We start from the raw sequence: 19,925 nt of genomic DNA, 5'->3' as shown, positions 1-19,925 counted from the left end.
GTTTTTATCTTTTTTTTTTATTTATGTTTTGTTTATATTTTCTAACTAGAATATTAGGTGGAATATATTCAAATAATTAATATATGATGCGTTATTTTATAACGGAAAAGTTTAACGGTTTCGTTAAATAAGGATTGAAATATATCGAATATAAAAGTACAAGGACTTACTGAAACGAAAAAATTGTATAAGGATCTATTGAAATAAACAATCAAAGTAGAATGTGTTTTGCCTATAAAAATCAAGCATGTATCACACATTTACTTTAAGAATTATAGTAATTTTAATGAATCCATCTGTTAATCAATTTTCGAAAGTCATCCTACGAGATATATTTGGGAATTAGAAATTTTCAATATATCGAGATTTTCGATGATGAAAGGCCTTCTTGGCGTTCATCATCCAGCACAACGTCACCGGAAAAGGACCTTTCAGACCCATGGCACAACACAATCAAACAGACATTCAAGAGCTAAAATCAAGACTTAAGGATTTAATATATGGGGTGAGGTGGATTTTGTCTGAAATTTAAGCTGTATATGTCTAAAATTTGATACATAGTGCTACATTTATCTCATTCTCACTCATCATCAATGAAAAAACTCCACAAACACATGCACCTTCCTTATCTCTGCATTCCTACAAAACTAAACCAAAATTCTCTATGCACCAACTTGTTCATAATCCTCTTTGCTTGATGAACTCAGCTACATGTATTATGTATATAGTTTCTCAACTCCAGCAAACTCGAGCAAGCTGTGTACGAACCAGACTTCGAGTGAGCCACTAGATCAGTTTGGAGGCTGCAAAAAATCACAAGTGTTTGCATCAAGTTAGCTAGCTAATTAGTTAGTCACAATTTGAAATTTTCTTACACATCACAAAGTCGAGACGTCCTCACCTGAGGATAAGAGTGATCGTTTAGCATGGAAATGGCGCACGAGCCAGCTGCAGGAACCAAACTAGGTGGGAAGTTGTTGCAGACAGATCTTGGAAGGTCGAAATTCCCGTTTATCTGGTAGTCCAAGCTACTCAGTTGAAAGTTTGCATCCTTTCCGGTCTCCATCAAGTCCGGAAAACTTATATTTCCAAACGAATTATAGGGATATTGATCGCTTAGAGGAAGCCTCAAGTTAGCAGAATATGTGTAATCATCAACTGTCAAGCCCTCTTCTAGTCTTTCAGTTTTCATCTGTCTTGAATTCTCAAGCTCCTGCTCTTTCACATCAGCAAAGTAGCCCGAGCAGGTCGGGAAGGATGCATCTCTCGAGCATTCCATATCTCTGGTTACACAAATTTAAGTGAAGTTACATCAAGATAAGTCTATAAACATGGACTTATGTGAAAAAACAAGTGTGATAAAACAAAGATAAGGTTACCGGCTTCCCAAGAATTGGGGCTCCCCCGGTAGCATCATGTGTTGAGCCTCTCCACCAGGAAGCCACGACTGGTTCGCGCAGTCCCGATCACTGGTTGTGGCTAAGGGAAAAGGCATGGTGTTTGGGAACTGCGGTTTGGGAAGTTCTTGCTCGTAAACTCTGCCAAAGTCTCCACACACTTGGCTTGTGCAATCAAACTGAATGAGTGGTTCCTTAAAAAACTTCTCCTGTTGAAGGAAAATGATATCAGTGAGCTTATATTCATCACAGTTCGCCTACATGCTTTGCGTTAGCGTCTACTTTTTCGACTCTATTTGACCTTGTGTTTTGATGGAGCTTCAACTTCTTGAACATACTTAGGTACCTTAGTTGCTTGAGTCCTGTTCAGCGATTCCCGGAGAGAATCTTCCATCTGATTCAGGTGTTCGACGTCTTCAATAGTGTCTGGATTACTCCACCATCTGAATACAAATGAAACACTTCAAATATCTACAAGCAATTCAACAAAGAGCCAACTTGTTATCTAGATCATGACAGCTTAGAATGAAAATCATAGACATTGATTTGAATCATGATTTTTTACCTTACTCTTTCACGTGCTTCATCGAGTTGAAGTCGAAGAGACATTACTCGGTTTTGCATTTCCTAACAAGTATTAGAACACATTAGGCATTTCAAGAGTTGAATCAACTCAACTCTCATATGGCTTATGGCTAGCGAGTGTACCTCAATAGACGGAGTACTGCCAAACGAAAATCAGAAAACGAAAAAAATATCAGAAAATACATAGGGCTTAAGCAGTTAAAATTGTCCACAGAGGAAATAGTTTACCTTGTATCAAGAAACTCTTCTATATCAACATCTTGGTCAAGCTTCTTAAAGTTTCTTTTTAAAGTCTATCACATCATAACATCTTCACTTACATTTCAAGAACAACATAAAGCTAAACATGCATGGTTCGTATAATACTTACTTCAAGGCTCTCCAACCTCCTGTTTGAATTTAAGAAGAAGGAAACGAAACCGAGTTATTATGATAGGCCTATAAAAGAATTGACAGATAACCATGTGCAACAATTATCAGTACCTCTTTGCCCTCTCTTTTGGTGTAAGCTGCGCGTATTTTGCTATCATTTCATCGATGTTGCTGAAACCAAAAAGAAGACGAATCACGAAATGGCCATGCTAAAGCCAGTTCGATGGAATGTACACAAGAAGCAGCAGGTTCCTGATTGTCTAAAAACATGCAGTCTCAAATACTACAAGATCTTATTATTCTACATCAACCTTGTTACAGAATAAACGAATGATAACCTCGTTTAAAGATGTAATACCTTCGTTGGCCGCAGAATATAGATGGCTTCCCAGATGGAGAGAACATGATAAGTACAATGGGAATGTCACATAAAACAGAAATTTCTTGGGCTTTTTTCAAGATTCCAGCCCTTCGTTTTCCATACGTAACCTGCCGGCTATTCAGAGTCTCTAATCTCTGAATCTTCAGCTTTACCCTTCCCATCCTACAACCAATAAGTAAAAAACATCAAAATGGAGATTAACATTACATGAGTTTCACATTGTGAGAATCAAAATCACACATTTGAGATTATAAAAAAGCAATGTTTCCTAATAGTACATAAAAAGAAGCAAGCACCTTGATGCACAATCCTCCACACAAGTGCAAATCCTGTATATTCACAAATAAAGGATCAGAAAATAAAGAAACAAATCAAAATATAGAGGGCAGTGTGAGACAGTCTCATCCCCATTTCGGCATTGGTGGCATTAGGGAAACATTATGCAGAAAAATGCAAATGGAAAAATGACCTAAAAATGGAATATCCGAATGATGCAAGCTGTAATGGTTGAGGAAAATAAAAAAGGGGAAAACAGGGGAAGGAGGAGGAGTGAATGATTTGAAGGGAGGGATGCAATGAGAGAGAGAAAGAGGGAGAAGTCTAAGGAGAAGGAGAAGCAGACAACAGGTTGTACTATGATTTCGGCAGTTAAAACGATAACCGAACCTGCCTTCACTAGATGCGCGTACGGACCTAATCTTTTTTATTTTTTATTATAAAACCAAGGAAAGAATACAAAATTAATGTTTTGTTTATAAATTGAGGGAAATTTACTGTGAATATTGAATACTAAAATTACTACCCGAGTACCAAGAATTTGGGCTGATTTCACTGTCCAAAGATGTGTAGTCTGCCCAAATACTAGTAGTTTTTTTTTACTTGATGGCCCATTTGACATTATATGAACACAACAAATATATATTATGGCCCAATCACGATCATAAAAATCTTCTAATATAAATTCTATAGTGGCACACCGTATTACATATTATTATTTTTATTATGTTATTGATTAATAACTTTATTAAGTTAATTTTAATGTCATTTTTGAAATTATGAATCACAGTTTACGTTGTAGTACGATCTACTTAGGTCTCGGAATTCGGTCATCGGTTATTCGGTTAACCGATGACCGAACCGAAAATGTTGAATCTCGGTTAACCGATGACCGAAAATCGGTTCGATTCCGGCAGCAAGGCATCGATCGGTTATCGGTTCAGTTCGGTTCCGATCGGTTAGAACCGAGAGAACCGATTAATTTCATGTTTATATAATTATTTTTATTAAAAACTAATCTTTTTCTTTTATTCATTTTTATAAAAGATTAGTACAATACCGTATTGACATAGCTGCTTAAAATCTGAGTTGATCAAAATTCATTTAATCATATTAGAATTAATTAAAAATATAATAATTTACATTTATGTTTTTATAAGATTGAAAACTTAAGTTAGACTAAGATTCCGTAATTTACTACTAACTATTATCAATAACTATTATCTAATTTTAGTTGATTATAATTTAATGTCGAGATCGATTTATTCCCACAAATTGGTATTGTCAATTATAAAATATGAATTATAAACTCAGATTCAAAACACGATGTACATATTCTTTCTACAAATTGAAAAACCAAAATTGCAATGTATTGCAAGTGGTGGCTAGGGTGAGAATGTTTCGTATGCAATGTCCAAGGATCGATAATGAACCGCATAATTTATTTTTTTTAAAGTTCGGTTCCGGTTCGATTAACTGGAACCAAATCGACCCTATTCAGTTAGGAACCGAACCGAACCGAGGCCAATTCGGTTTCGGTTCCGGTGCTTCTATCTCGGTTACTTTTGGTCTCGGTTAATCGTGATGTCGGTCCGACCGAGTTCCCAGTGCTAGATCTAATTATTGTTATATCAATGAGTAAATGCCAAAACTGGTCTTGAACATATGCCCATCTTACGATTTTGGTCCTATACTTTATCTTTTGAATTTTTGCATCCTGAACATTTCAACTCGAATCACAATTGGTCCTACACTAATAATTCCGTCAAATTTTAAACTGTTTTAACCCGATTTTGATGGTTGAAGAGTGGTCGAAGAGTCAGCGAGGTGTGTTTAAAATTAAATTTTCCGATCCAGAGAATCCACTTGACACCGGGTCTAGGAACTCAGAGAATCCTTGGGTAACCTGTCGTTGGGCACACAATCACTTCCTTCGCCCTTCAAAACCCTCAACCCGCTATAGCTAAAAAAAGTTAGTACAGGAAACCAGGGATCGAATCCACAGAGACAGATGTGCAAGTAAACATGTTCAAAGACCTGGAAACTATTTTTGGCTGCTGCCACGCAATTTTCGGGGTTGAGATTTAATTCCTAGACTTGGTAAATGAAATATTCTACTCTAACAGCTAGATCTAGGCAGGGACATGCATAATGACTAAAAGTATTTGAAATGACTACTTGACTGGGTAAACAACTTCCTAAGCTAACCTAGACAAGGGAAAAGAGAAACGTGGGGACCATTTCCTAAAACGGCATAGTACGACTGGAAAAGCTGCAAATTAACTAACCTAAGGATTAACTAACAGCGACATCATCTTCTCTAACTTTTATCACGAAACAACCGGCGAAAAACATAGCAAACAAAGATCAAAACAGGACAGACGAAATTAAACCGATGGACACAAAGAACGACTAAAACTAACACAGATCCATGACTACTAGACGAGGCAAGCACGAAAATAGAATTCAAAACATCATAACCATGCAAATGCGACAGATCTATACGTTGGATGCTTCATCCACTCCGGATCCAAGCCATCCACAACAATCAAACACCATTTCCATCTACGATCTTCACAGATTTAACTAGATTCAACCGATCAACTACAAATCTCCATGCAATTCAAACTCCAAACTCAAATCAACCAACAATATCCACCAAAGCAAACGAATAAAAAGATAATACCATAACTGAAACCAAAATAGAAATCTCCATAGCAAAATACGAAATATCCAACGGGACAATAACAAAGCACATCCGAGCTTCGAACAACGAAGACTCGGGGAAATACGGAATGTAAACAGAAAAGCAGTAAACAATTGAATCTTCGCCTCCGTAGAGACGGTGTTACACCACAACCAAATCTGAAACGTGAACTCCCCAGAATGATTCCCCTCAAGTGTGTGTAGAGAAAAGTGGAAAAACTAAGCTAAGAGCCGAAAATGGAATTAGAGATATCTTCATGTTGATCACGTGCTCTTATTTATAGGAGGCAGAGCTTCTAGACTATTCTTGTGATTCCCATTTTGCCCTCCAATTGGATGTTCCTCAGTCTAGTAACTCTTCCTTCTTCCGCTCATTTTTCTCGCCAGCTTCTTTTTCCAGGCAATCTTCGTCTTCTTCCTGGGGCTGACGATTTCTCTACACACCTGGCTTACAAAACCTTGTTAGACCCAGGAAATCACAAAATTTATCCCTATAACCAATGCATGAAATTAACCTTATCAATGGTTTTAACAGTCCCATTCGGGTTAAAACCGTTTAAAAATCGGTCAAAATCGGGTTAGAACCGTTTAAAAATTGACGGAATTGTTAGTGTAGGACCAATTGTGATCCGAGTTGAAATGTTAAGGATGCAAAAATTCAAAAGATAAAGTATAGGACCAAAATCATAAAATAGACATTTGTTCAGACACAGTTTTGGTCTTTACTCTATATCAATTTATAATTTAATTTAGGGTTTTTGGCTTTTTAAACCAAAATCTTTTCCCGAATTCTGGTTTTTCCCATGAACTATGAGATTTGTTTTTAAAACCACGAACTTTCATTTCGTTAGGATTTTCCCAACCCGACCCGAATAGCACATTTCCGACCCGAATAGCATAATTCAAAATGTTAAAATTGTGCTTTGTTTATTCAAAAGTTGTCATTTGTTATGTAATAATTGTGATTGTATGTATTATTGTGCCAAATAGTATCCAAGTAATGAATTTAGTGACAAATAGGATTAAAATTGACATGTAGACAACCCGGGTTTCGTCGTTGACCCGCCAGGGGAAAATCCTAACGAAATGAAAGTTCGTGGTTTTAAAAACAAATCTCATAGTTCATGGGAAAAACCGGAATTCGGGGAAAGGTTTTGGTTTAAAAAGCCAAAAACCCTTTAATATAACCAATCAATATTATAAGTTTTGAATTGGAAAAGTTTACTTAACATTTTTTATTCAAATGATAAATACTAATTTATAAGAATCATATTTCTATTTCCATGAATCATATCTCCCAATATTTTTTCATGATAAATAAATGTGCCATGGTTTTTTTCATGTAAAAAAGAGAACTACGGTTTTCTTATATGGAGAAAGCAAAATGCGACAAAGAGCATTCTTGATTTATTACTCCAATTGTCTACTCTACTGAAATTGTTAATCTAGAATGGGAAAGTAAATCGATTAGATAGATACCAAAATCTTGTTAGATTTTTGTTTAGTTTGAGCAAATGGGATTTGACTTTTTAGGTTGTTGATGGTGGTTTCCGGTATAGAGGCAACTTCTCTTTAATTTATCATATATTTCTTTTTTTTTTTTATAGAAAGTGATAGCCTTTTTATCTGCACTTTCTCCCTCAATGAGACTTTATCATCCACATATAATTTATTTTCTGTCATTGTGCCTTTTCTTAAGGCACCTTCACGCCACTTTTATAAAAGAAAAGAAGAAGAAAAATCTAATAAAAGTTGTTATGGTTGACTTTCTGTGTAGTTATAATATTCCTTCCATTCACACATAAATATTGGTACGACATTTTAGGAAATTTGGGGTAATGTATTGAATAGAGAGAAAAGATATTTGAATCGAATGATATAGGCCATGCAATTAAAATAATAGTTGTAATAAAGAGAAAGAAATAGTATTTTCTCCGTCCGTCGTTATTTCTTAAGTCTTATAATCTGTTCTAAACAAACAAAGGCGTAACAAATTAAAGCGTGACAATCAATAACAAACAAAGGCGTAACGGAATGTATTAATGACAATTTACCATTTTCAAAAATAGAAAGTTGACATATTTTCTATGATAGTATGTAACAAACGATTATCATCACACACATACATAGTCAGTCTTGCTGGATCTAATTCAAACATAAATTTCAGCCATACAATAAATAAAAAAAGTCAAATCTAAAACATTCAATATATTTTGCACTGCGTATCATCTCTAAGTGAAACCTTAAATTATGGTCGTCACAAGGCTTCGTGAGTTGATAGCTTAAATTTGTTACTCCCTCTGTCTTGATATATTTAATCATATTTATTTTCAGACTGTTTTATTATAGTTGTATAATTTTTTATATTAAAAAATAACACACTTAATATTCTTACTTTATTTTTTTAATTATTTATTTACTAATATTTTTCACACTTTATCTTATTTTTATTTATCTACTTTATTCTTTCATTTATTTTATTATCTCTCCATTTTATTAACTAAATACTCTTTCATTAATCTCTTTGCCCAACAAAAATGCACCAATTACAAAGGGGACGGAGGAATATTATATAACCTTGAATAGTTTAATTAATTTGATTTGAAGTGGTCAATTTTTTATATATCCCTAGTAGTGGAATCAAATCAATCAAAGGTCCACTACTTTAAAAGCATTTCATTTCATTTATCTTTTTCTTTTCATTTTTGTATACTATTGACGTCACATACGATTAGCAAAGGAAAACAACGTTTCAATTAGAAAAATTTAAATAAAATTTAGCAATCGTAAAATGTTGTTGATTAACATGTAATTTAAATAAAATATATAAGTATACCTGAAAAGTTACAAAAAGATGAATAGGGGATTATATTTAAAATTTAAATTTAGTGTAAATAAGTGAAGTAAAATTATTATTAACAATATTTTATTTAAAATAAATATAGATTTGATGTAAATTATTGGTGGTGCTCTAGAAAAAGAAAAGAAATGTTGAAGTGGGAGACTGACTTTTTACTCGTCTGCATTATGTGACACAACTTAGAAACTTTATATGTGCAAAAAGAAGGTTTCTTGGCCGACCGTGACATTACCAAATAATTCAATATAATCTATGCCAAGTGATATTCTTTTCTACCACTAACTTAGACATATATTTTAAATACGAAGAATGATACGCTACATTCTATATAAGCTTTTTATCTGAATATCACTCTCGTTTGATGCATGTTTAACGTCGTTCGTTTTGATTTATATATTTAGTATCATAAAAATATTTAAATGTAAAATTGAGTTACAATATTTTGAGTTTTATATCTTGTTTTTTTTACTATTAATATTTATTTTTCATTTATATGATTGATATATTTTTATTTTCAAAGAAAATTACTACTCCCTTTGTCCGCGAATAGGAGTCTCATTTTTCCATTTTGGTCGGTCCGCGAATAGGAATCCTGGTTCATAATTATTATAAATGCTAAAGAGCCTCACATTCCACCAACTCATTCCACTCACATATCATTTAAAATTATTATATACAAGTGAGACATCTATTCCACTAACTTTCTTCCACTCACTTTTCTTAACATTTCTTAAAATCTGTACCGAAAATAAATGAGACTCTTATTCGCGGACGGAGAGAGTATTATTTTACATTAATTACTATTAAATATTATTAAACAAAATAATACTTATAATTAAAAATCCTCTCAACAAAAAAACCCCGAACCATAATGAAATTGACCAGAACCTTTCAATAGATAACTACAACGGATCTTCAGATATGAAGATTATAATATCCCAAATCCAATTCATAAATCGATAACTCACTTTGTAACATGTGGATGAAATCGGTTGATATAGAAAAGGCTAAATTTGGTACGTGTGACAAGGAAAATTGTGATAAATGGGAGAAAAAGTGAGAGGGCACAAAAAGGCAAAAAGAAAGTTGGAAATAGGCAAAAGCCATTAATGGGGTGACAACTAATTAATGTATTAATAATAGTATAGATGTGGCTAGCATTTGCACTCACAAAATATCTCAGTTCCTGGTCAAGATTATATTGTACACATACTTTTGCTGTCTTATCATACTCTATTTTTCTTTTCTTTTTTGAGACAAAAATCTAAATCTATTAATTATTATCTATAAAGTCCATATCATATGTTGTTTCTAAATAATATGATGGTATGAGGTATTACTAGAGTTCACACCAATATTTCTTTAAATCTAAGCCAAGCAATGCAAAGATCCCATGTTTAGATCTAGCAAACTCAATCTTATATTAGCCTCTGTAAGAATTTAGTCACCTGCTTAAAATAACATTTAATCTTACCATCTCAAATAAAAGACAGATGCAAGTAAGTGGCCAAATGTTCATTGTTTAAAAACGTACACAGTTGGAGATGACAATTGTATAATTTTATTATAAGTTGACCATATATATTCAATCTATAGATTTTCTTTTTGGTCATTTTTAATTTCCCAATGTTATAATTGCCGCATTATAAAAATTTAGTACTATTAGCTTATTACACTCGTATTCTTACTTAAGGTATCCACAATAGTGCCCAACACCAGCCCGCCGAGTGTGACAGTTTTTGGGGCTCTATCGCAAGTAGGAAATGGGGGAGCACCGGGCGCCGACTGCTTGCGGTGGGATTTCCGACGCTATTGCGCTCCATTCCAGCGAGGTCAAATTTTTTTTTTCTTTTTTAATTTTAATATATTATTCTATCGTTAAATACTTATCCTACTTTATGACTGGGTTATTGTAGCTGTTGTGGTAGAAATTAAAAATATTTATGTGTCATGTGATTAATGAGTTATGGTCAATTTTCTGGTTCTTATTGTGAATGCCCTTTGTGATGGTCGCAAGCAAATAGTTTTTGGAAAATTAAAATTGAAAATTTCCAACTATAAGAGGTACTACTACTATATACATCCGCACATATAATATCTCATTTCACCGTTTCGGCACATTCAAACTAGATTGAAAGCGGTTAATGAGTATGATTACAAGCATCTAAGTTCTATAATTCATACTACTATACAACTTGTACAAAACTTATCTACATTCACCAAAGCTACAACAACAAATCAAGCACCCTCTTGGAACGCCAGGGACCGCGACAGAGCCGCCGGATTGGCTTGCATCAGCGGCGACGCTGCTGCAGCCATCCCCGGTTTCTTGTCGCCGCCCTTGGCTTGCAAGGACTTGAAAAGTCCTTCCCTACTAACGGCATCGTACTTGATCCCGAGCGTCGACCATATAGAGCTCCTAGCAGCCTCTTCCGGATCATCCATCCTCAGCGTCTTTGGCACCACAACCGAGCTCTTCTTCCTCTGCCCTTCCGGCTCCACAACCTCCCCGCTCCTCGAATGCTTCCCCAACGGCGACTCAGGGCTAGCCGTTGCCAAATTCCAATTTCCGGAATTCCATAAATAGTATGGCATCGGCATCGGCATTGGCATTGGCATTGGCATCTGCATTGGAGGGAGAGCGGCCGGATTCCACGGAAACGGCCATGGGAATCCATTCGTGCGGTGATGGAAACCATCCATGGCCGGATTCCGCGGCGCATTAGTACTTTCTTCGCTCTTTTTCTCAGCAGAGGGCATTTGGGGCGAGTCCTGGGCGAAGCAGAGGACGGTTCCATTCGGCTTGAATTTGAGGCCGTGGAATCCGTCCGCGTGGAGAGCTTCAGAGATGGTGAGGTGGCGGAAGTTCTTGGTCTTGCGTCGGCCGGCGCCCACTGGGACGTTCCGCATTGTGCCCCCGGCCGTCCAGTACCTCTGGCAGCTCTTGCAGAAGTGGCGCGGCTGGTTGACGTTGTAGTTGTTGTAGTAGCAAAACTTGGTGTCCATGCTGTTGCACCGTGGGCACGGGATGATTTTGTCCGGCTTCTTTAGTGTTTTTTGCTCCGAATTGGTTGTCTCGCTCTTCTTCTCTTTTTCCGACTTGCTGTCTTCGTCGGCTGGGGGTGCTTTCGGGCCCTTCTCGGACTCTGATGGAGCATCCGTAATCTGTGATTCCGAATTTTCAGCACTTGTTTCTCCTTCTGCTACCTCCTAAATTTTCCAAGAAACAATTCATATTAACTATACATTAGTTAGTTTGATATTGTTCGCTTTGGAATTAACAAATCTCACAATTTTATTCTTTCATATGCTTCCCGAAAGGCATCATACAGTCATACTAATAGAGTTGGAGTAGACTTTTTATATATTATTTGCAGTTTTATTTATTCCTCGATTTGGGATATGATTTGCACCCCGACAAGAACTAACATCCCCTTTTCTACAAACCAATGGTTAAAGGAAAACAGAGCAGAGAAAGGGTATCAATACTTCTAAAATGTCAATTTGCTTTAAATCTTTTAAACAGGGAATAGTCAAAGGGAAATGCTAAAACAGGAAATTAAGAGCAAAAATTAGACGATTTGACTATCTCAAATCGAAATTCATGGATCATTTTGCAATTAAAAATGACACAAAAAAAAAACTAAATAAATAAACATCTTTCAATTACCAAATCTTATCAAATCAAACTGAAAAAAAATAAACATAGATCATTTTGCAATTAAAAATTACACAAAAAAAAGTAAATAAATAAGCATCTTTCAATTTCCAAATCAAACCAAACATGAACTAAAGAACCCCCCAAAAAAATCCAGATTCACAATTCCAGAAAAGGAAAGTCTTTGAAAAATCTACCTCATCTCTCTGCTCCTGCTTTTTGGTTTCAGCTTCATCTCTGCTATTTTCCAATAAGCGATCGCAATCAGTGCTCTCGCCGGAGCACTCTCCGGCGGCGGCGTTGTCGGGGAAGTAGATCTTCCGGCCGAACAGCTTTATCTCCGGCTCCTTGAGCATCTTCATTTTGTGTTTGGTATTAATCTGGGAGTGAGAAATGAATAAAATGAAGAGTAATTCGAAAAAAGATTGTGTGAAAAGGAAAAAAAGCTTCGTTGGCAAGGCTGAATGGAATGATTTTGATATCTTTGTAGAAAAATTGAATTTAATCTGCGCTCAAGTGGGATTTTAACGATGTTGATGCCACGTCATTACATATCTTGTTTCTGAGCCACAAGTTTTTTGAGGTGGGCCCAGATAAATTTATGGTTTCATTTGTGCCCCATAATTTTGGGTTATTGTCAATGCTACTTTTATGGAGTTTTTAATACTCCATCTGTCCGCCATTAGAAGTTTCTTTTATGTTCAATACGCGTTTTAAGAAATGTATTCCTTCCGTTCCTTCATAGTTGAGTCATTTTTCCATTTTGGGAAGTTCCCTCATAGTTGAGTCATTTCCATATATAGTAACTTTTTCTTCTTTCTTACTTTACTCTCTCTTACTTTATTCTCTCTACTTTATTCACTTTTTACTTTATTTTCTCTACCCTTTTCTCTTTCTTACTTTTTTATCTATTTATTTAACACACTCAACATTCATTTCTTAAACTCCGTACTGAAAAGTTCCGCCTCAACTATGAGGGAACGAAGGGAGTATAAAATAAAGTATGTGGATAAAAATAATGAATATGACTCATTTTTATATATTAAGTTTATAATAGAATTTGGATAAATTGGTGGAACGTGTGGTCTACCTACTATTTATAGTAAAAGTGAACCAAAATTCCTAATGACAAAAGGTCTAAAGTGATAAACTGAGACTTCTAATGATGAACGGAGGGAGTAGTATTAGATTTCATTATAATCTATAGTTTATATATGCGTCCATTCATTCACTTTAATCGTGAGAAATAGATCACAATTAAAAAAAAAAATTATTTTTAAAGTTTTGATTTAAAAACGTTATACAGAGGAAGAATTGTGAAATAAGTTAGGAAAGATTATTTCAGGAATGTCCTACATTTTTAAAAATTTGAAAATATTACTCCCTCTACGCTACAAAAGGTGTAGTATGATTTGGGCACAAATTTTAAGAAATATAAAAAATTGGATTGAATAAGTTAATGAAATATTTGGAAAATGAATGGAATAAGTTGGTGGAATGTGAGCTCTACTTACCATTTATGGTTAAAAGTAAAATATCACTCTATTCTAGCACAGACAGAAATGACAAAATATGACTATTATTGCGGGACGAGGGGAGTATCTGATTAGTATGGGCTGATGTGGCACATGGTTAAACATGTGGATAAAATAACTTTGGGCATAACAACAACGTCTAACTAGGTTCGGAACAACGTTTTATCCATTTGTGAAAAGCCGGCTGCCATATCAACACGTAATTTGGGACACATGAATTTGACAAACTTTATTCCCTCCGCAAATATCAGCTTCTTTACTTTCTTTTTCTCTTACTTTATTATCTCTTCACTTAATTCGAAAATACAGTAAAATACGAAACGTTCCAACTATAATGAGACGAAGTATAATTTATCTGGCAATTTGCCCTTCTATAATAGTGTCATAATGACATTTTGTTTGATTGCACAATCATGTTAAATTTTATTCTTCAAAATTATTAGTAAAAAAAATCAGAGTTTATTAAAATACATTCCCCCCTTTCCAACTAAATTGAGTCCGTTTTTTTGGGATGTCCCAATTAAATTAAGTCATTTCATTTTTTGACAATAAAACAAAAATCGTACTGTAATTTTATTTCATCATTTAATTTACTCTTTATTTATCTTTCCTACAATATTCGTCTCTTCCACTTTTAACAAAATTTTTTACTCCTCCCGTCCCACTTTAGGAGTCTCGGTTTACTACTTTTGAGTGTCCCACTTTAGGAGTCTCGGTTGGAATATTCCATAGTTGGTAATAGGCCCCATATTCCACTCACCTTTTTCCACTCACATTTTATTATAATACTAATACTAATATATAAAAGTAGGACTCACATCCCACTATCTTTTTCACCAACTTTTCTTTATATTTCTAAAAATTCGTGTCGAACTCAACCGGGACTCCTAAAGTGGGACGGAGGGAGTAATATACATGTCCAAAATTTTTTATTCAACTTAGAGCATCTCCGGTGGCGCCCTTCCCACTAGGACTTCCCACAAAAAATTCCTGTCACGTCATCACTAGGACTTCCCATTTCACTAGGACTTCCCACAATAAAATTAAATTTACAATTATTCAATTTACGGAATTAAAAATTTACGGAATTAAAATTTCGACACGAATACGAACGGGGAAAAGCGAATATTTCATTAAAAAAAACATACATTATTCGAAAAAATAAATTACATAGTCAATCAAAAAAATTAACCACATCAACGTCCACCCCTCCGCGTCCAAACCTCTTCGATGATATCCTCCTGAAGTCGAATATGGACATCTCTTTGCCGCATGTTGGCAAATGCGCGCAACCGCTCAACCTCTCCATGAGGTACCCCCATGTTCACATTCGCGCTGGCCACGCCGTGGCTTAGACCGGTACCCGTATCATATTCGTTGGTCCACTAAGTCAGTTCGTCACCTTCACTTTCGATGTCGCCGATGTTGGGAATATACCACATCCGTGAAGGACCATTCACCATCGCCCATCGACTCTGTAGCACACCAAATGCCCGCTCAACATCCTTGCACGCTGCCTCCTGACGGCTCGCAAAGTAGGACTTCTTTGGTCCGACCGCATGTTTGATCGTCTTCACAAAGATGAGCCAGTTTGGGTATATTCCGCCAAATAGTATCCCATATTGTGCTGGTTGCCGTTGGCGACGAAACTGATGGCGAGACCAACGCCATTGCACTGATCGTTGAACAGGGGCGACGACTGGAGGACGTTGAGGTCGTTGTTCGACCCGGTGACTCCAAAATAAGCATGCCATATCCACACCCGGTAGTCAGCTACGACTCCAAGGATCATCGTGGGATGCTTGGCTTTGAAGCCGGAAGTGTGGATCCCTTTCCAGGCGGCGGGGCAGTTCTTCCACTCCCAATGCATACAATCTATGTTGCCCAACATCCCAGGGAACCCGTACACCGACCCGTGCATATTTATCAGCTGCTGGCAGTCTAAGGGGCTCGGACTCCAAAGATAGCGATCCGCGAATATCGCTCTAACGCCCGCGCAAAAATTCTGCAGACACTCGACGGCTGACGACTCGCCAATGTGTAGGTACTCGTCGAACATGTCGGCCGGGCCTCCGTACGCCAGTTGCCTGATTGCGGCAGTGCACTTCTGTAAAGGCGTGTGTCCGGGTTTGCCAGCCGCATCCTCCCATCCTGAAATACTCGCATCTTCTCTCTAAAACACCCACGATATGCATAAACAGCGGACGATGCATCCTAAAACGTCGCCGGAATAAGGCATCACCAAAACGCGGCTGCGGAGCGAAGTAGTCCTCATACAACCGCATATGTGCAGCAATGTGGTCCCGGGGTACATGACGTCGGCGATGGATCGGCCGTGGTACCGCCGCCGCCGCTGCCTCTGCCGTAGCAATCGATCAATCGCCCCGTCCATAGCAACATCCAATTCATCCTCACTATCACTATCACTAGCGCCTCCGCCACTACCACCCGTACGACTACTAGCCATTCTAGAAATACTTGAAAATAGAATTTAGAGAGAGAAACTTGTCAACACAAGTGGTGTGAATGAAATGAAGTTCAACGAGGCCTATTTATAGAGTTTTTTTAAAAAAATAAAAATTAAAAAAAAAATAAAATTTAATCGGACGTCCGACCCACGCCACAGTAGCGGACGTCCGGTCGGACGTCGGGCGGATGTCCGAGCCGATCCAACCCACGCCACAGTGACGGACGTCCGGTCGGACGTCAGGCGGATGTCCAAGCCCATCCGACGGGCAAATGGGATGGGCGTGTCCTACCATTTCGTTCACAGTGGCGGACGTCCGGTAGGACTTCCGCGACATCCTACCACGACGCCCGCTGTTGGAGATGCTCTTTGCCTGTAGAGAGGGAGTACTACTCCCGGAAAAAAAAAATAGTATTCATTTGTTTTAATACGAAACAGGCCCCACTGAAGTCTGAACTAATAGATGCACGGAAATTTTGGTGCTACCTTTGATTATGGGTGAACGTGATTTCCGTTAAACCCTTAACTGCCGATGACGTGGAAGGACATGATTAGTTGAAAGTGGATTGGGTTTTATATTTGGATTTTTTCAGGTGATTGAGAAACTGAATCTTGGCCAATCATCAAAAAGCTGCGAGACTTTTGACGGCCCAGATTATTAATGATATTTCAAGGCATCTTTTAATTTTTCTATTTATCGCTTTGTACTTTTGTTTTAGGCCGATTTTTAAACTTTTTCTCTTAACTTTTTCCCCTACCTTTTCTGCATAAATCTGATGTCTGTCTAAACCGAATTGGTCGCATCCAATTAAAAAAATCTACATATATTTATTTAAATTGTACCCTTTGTAATAATAGGATATTATAAATATAATTTTCACATACACGATAGATTTAGGTTCCTGTCGAATAGGTAGCTTTAATTAATAGTACATGGTTGTGTATGTGTGGTTTGAACTCTCAATTTATTAATTGAATAGAAAATATAGTTGGGTATTAGTCATTAATTTTATTTTCTAGATAATTTTGGGCATTGTATATCCGAAATAATTCGATAGAAGTCAAAAACTAAAAAATGACATGCGATAGCGAATTTAATTATATAATTTTTGGAAAAGAATACATTTTATTTTAGAAGAAAAAAACAAAAACAAAAATAAAAAAGAAAAGAAATATAATATTTAATAATAAGAGTGAGAAAATGCAATAAGCAACACCATTCGTCATATATGCACATGGCAGTGTTAAATTGTTTTTAAAGCTTTCAACCCCACTTATTATTATTGGTTCATTCCTGTCTGAATATTACTTAATTAAATACTTATATTTCCAAAGTTGATATTTCCATTTTTAAATAAATAATTAGTTTTAAAAATATCATGTGTACAACTGTACTACTAACATGTTGGCGCAGACATAGGTTAGGTGACTAAAGCGAATGAAAAAAAATATATAAATAAATAAAGCCATAAAAATGAATTAAAAAAATTCCGAAAAGATATTGCATTTATTATGCACAGATATTCTATAGAAAGAGATCTTCATTTAGAATTTTTATTCAGACTAGTTATAAATAAAAGTACTCCCTCCGTCCTGGGTTAGTCGCACGTTTACTTTTGGGCACAGAGGTTAAGAAATTATATTAAATAAATAGGAGAGATGAAAAAAGTAGGAAAGATAAGAGAGAGGTAAAGTAAATGATAGAATAAAAAAAGATTGATTAGATGTTTTGTCTTTTGTTAAAAAAGGAAAGAGTGCAAATAACTTGGGACGCCCAAAAAGGAAACTAGTGCAAGTAACGCGGGACGGAGGGAGTATAAGATAACCCAAAGGTGTGGTCGAGTGGCATGAGACTCGTCCATCTTTAATCAAATGGTCAGGGGATCGATCCCTGCCTTTGGGTATGGAGCAGCTTTAAATCCTTGGGCCAGCTGTCCCACCCATTGAGGTGCCTACAAATCAAGCCAGTGTATAGTCACTGGGCCCGCCGGTAGATACCCGGTGCCTACAAATCAGCCGACCCGCCAGTGGATACCTTTGGTAATTAAAAAAAAAAGTATAAGATCTTGGTATTACTACAATAGTACAATTTACATAATATAATATCGAAAATACATCGAGTTTGGGTAGTAGGAGCTGCAACAATTCAACTGATGGTCACCCAACTAAAAAAAAACAAAAGTATAAGATCTTTGGTATTACTACAATAGTACAATTTACATATACTATATCGAAAATACATTGAGTTTAAATAGCAGGAGCTGCAACAATTCAACTGATGGTCACCCAACTTTATTTGTCCTGTTTCAGATATTTTATTTATTTTAACACAATAATTTACTTGATAAAGTTAATTAGATTATTATGTGATGTGCAATCACATCTTTTATGGTTAGAAATGGCCTATAAAGACTCACACTTAAAGGGAAGTGAAAATATTAAACTGAAATAATTTAAATTAAAAGGTGAAACATGAAAAATGAGATGATGAAAATATAATAATTATAAATAATTATAGCTATTTTCTACGTCATATTACTAGCTTTACATTATCGTTTCAAAAAAAAAAATCCTTTCAGACACATCTAACTAAATAAAAAGTTTTTCTTTGAATCAAAGGTCTCAATTTCAAGTAAATTATAATGCGATCTATAAATTTATATTCATAGAGTTGTGATCAATGTCGAACCAATTTTAAAGACCGAACTAGAGACCAAATCTGAGCCATTAGATCTAGTTTTTTTGATGAGATGTGCTGCTGTGAAAATTTGTTCGGTTTCATTACAAGCCCATTTTACTTCATTATATAGGTTTATTACTTCATTCTGTACTTCAAATGCTTCTACACATACTTCATTCCAATAATTTATTACATTATTCCATGTGTTTATTAAACCATATTAGCGCCATGGCGTTGGTGATAGATATTGTAGAGAGAAAGAACGGCACGCGACGGCGAAACCACATTTACGTACTGGAATGAAGTAAAAACCTACTGGAATGAAGTAAAAACCTACTAGAATGAAGTAATATATTCTGGAACGAAGTTAAATCTTCGTAACATGTTAGTATGACTTATTTACCTTCAGATGAATTAAAATAGGCTCGTGATGAAGACGAAAATAATTTATAAATTTCTGTATCTTATCCATAAAAAACTAGATCTAAAAGCCCTAATTTGGTAGGGTTCGGTGATTCGATCTTTAAGAGTGAATTTGTAGATAATGGGACTCTATATTCATATATTTATTAATTGGGAAAAAGCTTTTCTATCTAAGCTGTGGACTCACCAGTCACTTTTTTCATAAAATCTTAAAATTATATTTGCCCTTATAAAAAATTAATCATATGTCGAATCCACATAACTAATTAAAATGTCTATTTTTCTTTATGTGAAGGGTCAACAATCAACATTGAATATATAAAGTCTATTTCGTGGAATTAAAATTTTGTGAAGTGGACAAAAGTCGCTATTGGAGGGCGGTGCATAAACACGTATGATAACTAACACTGATATTAAATTCAATAATATAATGCTACATCGACAAATAGCTTTTAAATTGTAGAAAAAAAATAATTTAAAAACAATATAATACACGCATAAAGTTCGAACGTAAAGTCTTTTTTTATGCAATGCTTGAATTAAATTTTTAAAAAATGGAGTACCTTTTGGGGATCGTAAAGTTA

The 19,925-nt window shown here is 35.7% G+C and overlaps 2 protein-coding genes across 3 annotated transcripts; both read right to left on the bottom strand.

Annotated features, from left to right (window-relative positions):
• Positions 1–515: 515 nt before the first annotated feature.
• LOC125216748 (agamous-like MADS-box protein AGL65) lies at positions 516–3,363 on the bottom strand. Of its 2 annotated transcripts, none has more exons than XM_048118514.2 (12): positions 3,206–3,363; positions 3,033–3,065; positions 2,713–2,898; positions 2,466–2,525; positions 2,353–2,371; positions 2,211–2,275; positions 2,106–2,121; positions 1,963–2,024; positions 1,699–1,840; positions 1,380–1,606; positions 902–1,283; positions 516–803 (listed from the first exon to the last, which is right to left on the bottom strand). In XM_048118514.2, the coding sequence occupies exons 3-12, from the start codon at positions 2,895–2,897 to the stop codon at positions 792–794; spliced, it is 1,170 nt and encodes a 389-aa protein (XP_047974471.1). In that variant the 5' UTR covers position 2,898; positions 3,033–3,065; positions 3,206–3,363; the 3' UTR covers positions 516–791. The 2 variants fall into 2 exon arrangements, with proteins under 2 accessions (XP_047974471.1, XP_047974472.1); XM_048118515.2 differs by having other exon boundaries at positions 1,744–1,840; positions 3,206–3,324.
• Positions 3,364–10,602: 7,239 nt separating this feature from the next.
• LOC125215892 (cyclic dof factor 1-like) lies at positions 10,603–12,733 on the bottom strand. The gene is made up of 2 exons (XM_048117475.2): positions 12,434–12,733; positions 10,603–11,788 (listed from the first exon to the last, which is right to left on the bottom strand). Exons 1-2 carry the CDS (start codon positions 12,596–12,598, stop codon positions 10,817–10,819), a joined length of 1,137 nt encoding a protein of 378 aa, XP_047973432.1. The 5' UTR covers positions 12,599–12,733; the 3' UTR covers positions 10,603–10,816.
• Between the last annotated feature and the right edge of the window lie 7,192 nt (positions 12,734–19,925).

The sequence above is a fragment of the Salvia hispanica genome, chromosome 3 (genome assembly GCF_029641045.1).
Source record: "Salvia hispanica isolate PSC_SH4W2 chromosome 3, Shi_PSC_v1, whole genome shotgun sequence".
Classification (NCBI taxonomy): domain Eukaryota; kingdom Viridiplantae; phylum Streptophyta; class Magnoliopsida; order Lamiales; family Lamiaceae; genus Salvia; species Salvia hispanica.
Note: the sequence above shows the minus strand (reverse complement) of the source record. Positions and strands in the feature narration are given on the sequence as shown.

Coding starts and splice junctions, on each gene's coding strand:
- LOC125216748 (XM_048118514.2), bottom strand. CDS start 2,897: ATGGGAAGGGTAAAGCTGAAGATTCAGAGATTAGAGACTCTGAATAGC. Junction 2,526..2,712: donor ATATTCTGCGGCCAACGAAG/GTATTACATCTT, acceptor TTTTGGTTTCAG/CAACATCGATGAAATGATAG. Junction 1,607..1,698: donor AAGCTCCATCAAAACACAAG/GTCAAATAGAGT, acceptor TTCCTTCAACAG/GAGAAGTTTTTTAAGGAACC.
- LOC125215892 (XM_048117475.2), bottom strand. CDS start 12,598: ATGAAGATGCTCAAGGAGCCGGAGATAAAGCTGTTCGGCCGGAAGATC. Junction 11,789..12,433: donor AGCAGGAGCAGAGAGATGAG/GTAGATTTTTCA, acceptor TGGAAAATTTAG/GAGGTAGCAGAAGGAGAAAC.